This window comes from Trachypithecus francoisi, unplaced genomic scaffold (assembly GCF_009764315.1).
Source record: "Trachypithecus francoisi isolate TF-2019V2 unplaced genomic scaffold, Tfra_2.0 Lachesis_group6, whole genome shotgun sequence".
Taxonomy (NCBI): domain Eukaryota; kingdom Metazoa; phylum Chordata; class Mammalia; order Primates; family Cercopithecidae; genus Trachypithecus; species Trachypithecus francoisi.
This window is the reverse complement of record NW_022681471.1, coordinates 7424593-7433488: the sequence shown is the minus strand read 5'-3', so window position 1 is coordinate 7433488 and position 8896 is coordinate 7424593. Positions and strand designations below refer to the sequence as shown.

Sequence of the window (8896 nt, the reverse complement as noted above, 5' to 3'; positions counted from 1 at the left end):
GCAAAGATTTTGGATTCATTTGAATAAGTGAGTATATTGGTTTGTTAGGCCTGCCATAGCAAAGTACCTCAACCTGGATGACATAAACAACAGATATTTATTGTCTCATGGTTTTCCAGTCTGGTAGTCAAAGAGCAAGGCGTTCACAAGTTGGTTCCTGCTGAGGGCTGTGAGGGAAGGATGTTTTCGGGCCTCTCTCCTTGCCTTGTAGATGGCTGTCTTCAATCCATGTGTGCTCACATTGTCATCCTCTACTCATATCTCTATGTCCAAATTCCTCCTCTTGATAATGACTCCCATGATATTTAGTCAGGGCCAGCATTAATAACCTCATTTTAACTTGATTGCCTCTGAAATAATCCTATCTCCGAATAATGTCACATTTTAATTAAACAGAATTTCACCTATGATAGTGCAAAGGTAACTTGCGTATCTATATGTCTATCATTACCCATGTATACTTATATTTATAGACACATGTATATAAATATATATGTAATATCTGTGTGTGTGTTTCTGTATTACGTCTGTCATTTAAAATCTTTAAATCAGCTTCTAAAATTTACACACCACACTGTTAATTGTGGAAACTTCTGAGTAAGAGGCTGAGTTTTGAAGAAATTTTACAAAGGGGAGAAATGTGGTTTCTGTGTATTTTCAGAATTTTTTTCAACAATAATAAATGCAGTATTTATTTGTGAGAAAAGCATTAAACTAAGCGTAAGAAAAGGAAGAGTAGCAGTGTAGTAGTCAGATAAAGTAACAGTAAGCTGATGGAATGAAAACATTTCCTGAAATTTACATGGTTTAACACGTTTAAATTCCGATTTTAGTTGGTAGGGTTTTGTGGGCTGAATTCTACTTGTCCCTCCAAAGGCATATATCCAGGTCTTAACCCCCAGTACCTCAGAATGTCACTGTATTTGGAGACAAAGTCTTTGAAGAGGTAATTAAGTTAAAATGAGGTCTTATTATTAGGGTCGTATTCAATATTACCGGTAGGTGTCCTCATAAGAAGAGAAGATTAGGATACAGACACACAGAACAAGGGACAACCATGTAGAAATTCAGTGAGAAAGTGGCCATCTGCAAGTCAAGGACAGGGCACAGAAGAAATCAACTGGCAAAAATCTTGTTCTTGGATTTTTAGCCTCCAGAAATGTGAGAAAATACATGAGTATTGTTTAAGTCACCCAGTCTGTGGTATGTTGTTACGGCTTAATAAACTAATACATAGTGAGTCTTGGCTCTCATGTTACCCAGGTATCCAAGGTGCTTTCAACTTGTAGCTTTATATCATAACAGATGTTAACTGCTGAAAAGAAATGAAAGCATTGGAATGATGCACTGGCTTCTGTCTAACTGTAAAGGAACCAACCAGGATGACAAGTTAGACAAGAAGGAGACTGGCAATTGTAATGTCTCACATAAGCCATCACGGTGCGCAATTAAAAGCAACTATTATAATTTATGAAGTTAAGTCTTTTAATTTCTTGGAATTGTTTATGAGAAAGCCAGCATTCCCTTGAAATCTTATAGTTTTTTATTGTACCTACTAGGTGATTGGCGGTTTCAAAGAAAGAATTACAACAATAGGTTTTAAAACAATTCTGTAAGTCTTGGCAGGGAGGGTCAACCTTATTCCCTCAGCACTTTGCTGCACCGTCCTTTTGATGATAAACATAATTTCTTTAGGCTGAGAATCCTGTCATGCCTTTTGGTGTATATCCTACCCTGAGACCCTCTGCTACCCTTCACATAACTGAACACTCTTGAACAACTGCACATGTGCCTGTGGCGGACTGCAAACCAGGATTTTCCTGTGCGGCAGGTAACAAAGGACAATGGAAAGATGATCAGCCATTGTTTTCTCTGCTCATCAGAGCTATCCAAGGAACCTTTGTCACCTCCTAGGCAGTATTCAGGATTTTTTTTATTTTTCTGTTTTTCAGAAATTCAACTCCTTGTCATTTATTTACAAAGTGATTCCCATAGTCTTATCTCATATACCAAGTTTATGAAGGAAGCTTTGCTTTTTGACCACCTAGTATAGCTCATTAATCTGTGTATCTCTTCAGTGGCCTGCTTCAAACAATGTTACTACAAATATCATATATTAAAATATTAATATAAATATCAAATATTAGGATATCAAAAACTCTCTTACCCTGGGATTACATGCCTAGAATCAGTATATTATGTGGCAACTCAGATTCTACTCACCACCCTATGTGGGAGTATTTTGAGAGTGTGTTGAAGATGCCCAGGGTAGATATGGAATTGTCACTATCCAAACTGAAAATTTACATCGAATTGCTGTTATCGCACAGGAGCCAGGGGGTGTGGATGGATCAGTCAGGGAACTTCTGTGGGGATGAGGAGGCGTCTATGTCAGAGGAAGGACTGCTGATTCTGGGCTGTTACACTGGAAGCAGGGCACAGCCTTCACAGAGAGACTGTAGGGATGAGCTGGTCAGCAGGACAGGTTCCAGAGTTGCTCAGGAGAGCACACAGGAGAGACCAGAAGGAGGGTGCTGTAAACTGAGAAAGTGCTGAGGCTGGACAGAACTGCTGGCACCTGGACAGGGTCAGCTCTCAAGAAACTTAGGGCTCAGAATAGGAGCAGGTAAACTAAGCCCACAATGATCCCCAAATTGTATTTATTCTCATTATCACCATTCTTCTCCCAGTCTACCTGAATACCTTGGACACACGGTCATCTTTATATCATCTGAGAGATTATAGCAAGTGTGCAGAGAAGTAACTTAAAAGGCAAAGGCCTTCCTCAGGCTGAGAAGAGAGGGACAGCATGAGTCAAGATGAATTCAGAGCAAGGCTCAAGTACCAGCACTGTCACTTTCTAGCCATGTGATCTTACTGAATTTATCAAGGACTATGCACCTCAGGTTCTTCATCTGTAAAAGGGGTTTCAGAAGCCCTGTCTTGTAGAATTGCTGGATGTTTATAATGTGAGTAAAACACCTGGCACAGTGCCAAGCATATACTGGAATTTTAACAAATGGCAGTTATCAATGTAATTATAACCCCAAGGCTACCACTGTCTTTTATGAAAAATTTCACTCTTGTTTTATGATCTAAAACATCTCAGAGCATATGTAGCTGAATACGTCATGAAGTACCAACTCAACCAGAAATCTGGCTTCATAAATAAAACTCAGTCCATTTTCTTTCCAAAATGATATGTTGTATAATTTGGGTAAGTAGAGAATTCCCCAAGTGGAATGCGACTCAGTGATCCTGGAATTTGAGTCAAGGACCAACTCCTTTTCGCCTTCCCCAAGGCTCATCGATCCAAAGCACTAGTTTTATGTATCCTCCACTAAAAATCTAGCCCTTGCTTGGAGTTGCCCACATTGGATTCAAAATAACCTAATTAAATGGCCTTTCCATGGATTAGGCTCTGGCTCTCCCACGCCAGGTGAGTCAGCCTAGAGGCTTCTGGGCACCACTTCAAGGGATTCTCACCACATTTCTCAGGAAACCCTTGCAGATGATGGATATCAATCACCTGGTTCTTGCACTGTGTTCAAACTCACCAGTTACAGAGCCACAGGACACCTTCCATGACTTCCCCATGTGGAGACTCCCTCTCTGTTTCATCCTCCACCCAGAAGCAACTCCTCAGAGCAATTTCCCAATCCAGGCTCTTCCCTCACCCTCCGAGAGTCTGGTCCCTGCCACCACCCAGCTTTGTAACTACGAGCCCTCAGAAAAGCAACTGCAGTTTTCCAAAGCCCCAAGCTGCCTTAGCTCAAGACCTTTACACTTGAAGGCTTGCATGTGGAGTCTCACCTCCCCAGCCCCTTTTTAACTTGTTCTTTAGATTGTAGAGAACATCTTACCACCTTCTTGATATGGCTTCTGCTCCTAGACTCTACTGTTTTATGGATAGAGATAAGTCATGCTTTCATTAGTATCCCCACTACTAACAGTGACTTCCACAAGCAAATACTAAAAGAATGTTCAGCAAATAAAGGAGTCAGTGGGGCTTTCTTTTATTAAGATTTAATTTCTGCTGCTTTCTTCAACAAGCTAAGCAAAGCCAGGTATATATCTCTAATTTTCAAGAACAAAAGAATAAGCAGGACAAGGAAATGAAAATACTGACCATCCTTCATGTTGTCCCACTATTTAACTGTTGAGTTATTGCGCATTGTAAAAAAAAAAAAAAAAAAGCCTATTACAATACCACATTACCCTGTTACTGATCACAAAATAAGGGAGAAGGTATTTCCATTTATTTTAAACAAAATATCAAACTGTTACTCTTAAACCAGATAAACAGCAATACATGTGTGACCAATATTCATAAATTAATGCTCTGAAGCTAACTACCTGCTATTTAAAGAAAAGCATTCAAAAAGTACTGAAAAACAGGTAAATCTCCACATCGCCCATATGGGACAGAAACGCAAAGAACATTATGTTCCTCGAGCCCCACCTGGCCCTCCACTACCTAGAACCTAAACTGCCTTGTTCAAACACAGAGCAAAGAAACTATCCTAGACTTCACTCAGAAAAGGGGAGATTGCTGGACATGACACTGAGGCTTTCAGTGGCCATGACAGTGTCATCATCTGTGGTATCAGTTATGGCCTGGGCTCTCTCTTCCACATCTTTCAAAGCATCCTTGTACCAGGATGGAAAGGAACTAGGGACAGTGTTGTTCAGCTCAGCTAAAAACTCTAGTACTTTCCTCTTGATGTTTTCTGAATGGGCTCTCGGACCCCACAGGAATTCATAATATGGAGGAGAACTGTTTGGCACCTCCCGATACTCCAGGTAACGCTCCTGCACCCAAACTTTAGTGAGGAGCTCCCTGGGCTCCCCATAGATGAAGTGCTCCCTCCCAGCATACACCCCTATTGCATTCAGCACTTCCCAGATGACCTCCTCAGAGGCAAAGCTGCCTTTATGAAGATCACACTCAGAATAATAATCAGGAGGCTGTTCTCCAGCATGCCCTCATCATCACTACCCTCATCAGTGGGGTCTACTGTGTTTGCAAACACATATAAGTGGTCAGGACCCACTTCTATCAGGGCAAGGCCAAAAAGAAGCTCCATGAACTCACGGGCTCTCTTGAGGATCACAGGAAAGTAGTCTTTGTACTTGATGACAATCATCAGCATCTCTGCCTCTGTTACAGGCTCCTCTGCTTTGTATCTGAGGAGCAGGAACGCCACTAACTCGGCCACCTTTTCATCTAGTGTATGTGTGAAAGAGGACTCACTGTCGGGCAGGCCCTGACAGCTACTTGTATCCTCCTCTTTTGGGCTGTTGGACTCTTCACTGAATGAGCTCCATGAAAAAGAGGAGCAACAGGAGCTCAGAGGACTCTGGGAAGGACCCTGTGGAGGACTCTGTGGAGGACTACTGAGAGTGCTCTCGGGAAGAATTGGTATCACATTAGATGGCATCTGCTCAGGACCACCAAGAATCAGAGAAGAGGATGAGGAGAAGGAAGAGGGGGAAAATACTAAGTAGAAAGTGGAAGAGGAAATGGAGGAGCCTTCCTCCTCTTCCTCATCTGTGGGATCCTGTGCATCTACCCAGTCCTCTGACTCAACTGAGGCCGGAGAGTCGTTGTCAACGTTGCGGAATGGAACGCCCGGAACAGGAGGCATAACGACTTCTTCAGGAGCAGCAGGTAAAGGTATCAACAGGGATATGGACGATGAGATGTAACAGGCCTGTGGAAGAGAATGACAGTGTGAATGGCCTCAGCTGAGACTCACCCATGATGGCTCTGACAAAGGCCAACTTACAGCTCTTCTTCTCTTAAGGTGGTGCTCTAGGGCCTCACAGGTCTCCTGTCTTCCTAGGGAGTTGTCTGCTGGCAACCTGTAGGAGGATGTGGGAACACACTTCAGGGCACAGCTGGCAGGCAGAGCCCGAGACCCCAGGAATAACAGTAGGTGGGTAGGGCTGGGTGCTGTGGGGTCTCCTCTGTTTGTAGGGGTAGGGCCCTTGGTACACAGTCAGGGTGTGCACTCACCTTGACTCCTGGCACTGCCTGGGCCTCCTCTGCTGTGCTGACTTTAGGATTGTGCCTCACACCCAGTTTGTCACCACCTGGTTCCTGGAGCACCTGCAAGAGGAAGTGAGGGAGCCCCTCAGGTTAAAGACTGCAAGTAGAGTCTTGGGCCTCCCAGGGCTGACAGCTGGGGCTGGCCAGAATCCCAGAGCTCCATAGTTCTGGACTGCATGGTCCCATCAGAATTTAATTGGAAACCTCACGGCTTCTCAGGCGAGAGAGCCAAGCCCCCACCACTCTGCTGGCCTAAGGCAAAACCTCCTAGCAACCTCCACATCCCTGAGAGCAGTGGGAGGTAGTGCAATGGCAGCCACCTCCCAGCACTCTACCATGGAGGCGGTGTGGGTGGCCTCACGTCCGTTCTGATGCACATGTGACTCCTGTCTTCTGTCTTATCGCCAGCAGGGCCTGGGAATCTTCCCTCTGCCAACCAGAGGCAGCTCCCCGTGCTGACTTGCCACGGGACCCCCAGAACAAGGCCTCCGCCTCCCCTCCACCCCTCACCCAGAAATGAGAGGGCGGCCACTCAGCCTGAGCCGACTGGGCGCTCTACGAGGGCTGATTTGAGGAGCAGGGTGGGAATCTGTGGGAATCTGTCCTCTGAGGTGGGGGTTCCCCCAGTCCTCCTCAATGTCTTCCTATTTATTCCCTAGAGGGCCGGCACCTCCTCCCTTCTTCTGCGGCCATTTTCCTGTTTGGGACCTACCAGTCCCAGGGCAGCGGCAGTGCTGGCTGGGATTTCATCTCTCTATTGTGGGAGGTCCCTCAGTTCTTCCTCAGGGCCCTCACCTTGTGGACTGGCCAGGTCCAAGACTCCCTACTGCTGACCTGATTCGCTTCTCTTGCAAAATGCCTCCGATCCCTCAGATTCCCAAGATGGCCGCCAGGAAAGCACATCCGGGAACCCGGCCAGGGCGGTCCAGGGCTGACGGCAGCGTCAACGTGGGGCGAGGCCTCCTCTCTGAGGAGGAACCACTCCCCACCTCTCCACTTCTTTTCCATCCCATCCTTGCCACATCCCAGCTGCCCTCCAACCTTTCCTGCTCGCTCCCTAAACCTTGTGGACCTTTTCACTCCCACCTCCCCAGTCCTTGACATCCCACCCTCCTTTTTCCAGGGGTGTCAGCAGGGAGCGGCTTGGTGCAGCCTGCACCTCCCATCCGTGTTGGGCGGTCACCGTCCTTCCACATCTCTTCTTGTTTTCTGGCCAGTTCTGGGACTTCTCTCTCTGCTTAACTGAATCTGCCCTCCTCAGAGACAGCCTCCCCTTCTGCTGACTCCCAAAATGGAAGTAAGAAAATTGTACATCTGGGGCCGGGCGCGGTGGCTCAAGCCTGTAATCCCAGCACTTTGGGAGGCCGAGACGGGCGGATCACAAGGTCAGGAGATCGAGACCATCCTGGCTAACACGGTGAAACCCCGTCTCTACTAAAAAATACAAAAAAAAACTAGCCAGGCGAGGTGGCAGGCGCCTGTAGTCCCAGCTACTCGGGAGGCTGAGGCAGGAGAATGGCGTAAACCTGGGAGGCGGAGATTGCAGTGAGCTGAGATCCGGCCACTGCACTCCAGCCTGGGCGACCGAGCCAGACTCCGTCTCAAAAAAAAAAAAGAAAAAAAGAAAATTGTATATCTGGGGACCCTGATGGGGTCCTTCAGAGCTGGCAGCAGGCACAGGGACAGGACAGGGGGCACTACCAGTCGTGGATGTTCCCTTCCAACCTTCCTGAGAGGCTGTGCCTGGACTCCTGAAATGGCCTGGACTCCCTGTCTCTGTGCATCTGAGTCTTTCACCTGCGAATAAGCCCCTCCCATCCCTGAGACCTGCAAGGTGGAAGAGAAGTAGAATCACATCCACCCACAGTGGGATAGGGCCTCCTGGCCCTAAGGCAGGCCTCCACTGCCCTCTGAAATGGGGTGGGAAGGCCCCTCTGTCTTTCTCAAGGTATTACTTCTGAAAGAGCCTATACTCCTTCCTTCTCCTGTCCAGACAGCAACATTTGTTCCTTCAACTTCTAAATTCCATTCCAAGTTTTTCTACTTTACTGCTGTGAGTGAAGTTAATATCATCTCTCCCATAGCCTGTGTTAAAGCTTCCTTATTGGTGCTGCTTTTCCTATTCTAGTCCCTGAACAAAATCACTGTCTTTTCAGCAACCCGTGACCCTTTAAGAAAACAATACGTGATTAAGTTTTAAATACACACATCAATTTAACTAGAATGTGAAGTTATATGTATTTTGGAAAATGCATGGAGTCCCATATCTACCAATCAAGTATCATACTGACCGGTTCCACCTGCCTAAAATTCTCCTGTGCATCCCGTTTGATGTCAATCACCCCACTCTACAAAGCTCCTAGCAACTCTCTTCTGTTTTCAGTTCCTATAATTTTAACTTTTCCAATTTGTCATATGATTAGCTTCATAAAATACTGACTTAAAAGTGTGCCTGTACTATTTTTTATCACACCTAGCAAGGAATGAGAATTTCTGTTATTCTATATCTTCTCTTACATTGAGTATTTTAGATTTTCAGGTTTTAGCCATTCTCATAAGCATGTATTGGAACCTTCTTTGGTTTTTGTTTGTATCTTCTTAATGACATGACATTAGTCATCTTTTTATATACTTTTTTTTGTTTGCTATATTCCCTTTTGTAAAGTGTCTATTCAAATCATTTGCATCTTTTTATAGATGAATAAACTTCATTTTTAGAGCATTGTTAATTCAAAATACAAAGAGAAAACTTCATCAGAATTAGAGTTCCTACATATCTATACCACCCGCCCTGCACGGTTTGCTGCACACACACACACACAAAGTCTATCTTTTTATTTATAT

At 45.2% G+C, this 8896-nt stretch overlaps 1 protein-coding gene across 1 annotated transcript; it reads right to left on the bottom strand.

Annotated features, from left to right (window-relative positions):
• Positions 1-4010: 4010 nt before the first annotated feature.
• LOC117077265 (melanoma-associated antigen C2-like) lies at positions 4011-6934 on the bottom strand. Its single transcript, XM_033200919.1, is given in 5 exon segments — positions 4011-4937; positions 4940-5714; positions 5790-5865; positions 6020-6112; positions 6848-6934. Coding segments are annotated over 2 exon segments (1116 nt in total). The 5' UTR covers positions 5649-5714; positions 5790-5865; positions 6020-6112; positions 6848-6934; the 3' UTR covers positions 4011-4530.
• Between the last annotated feature and the right edge of the window lie 1962 nt (positions 6935-8896).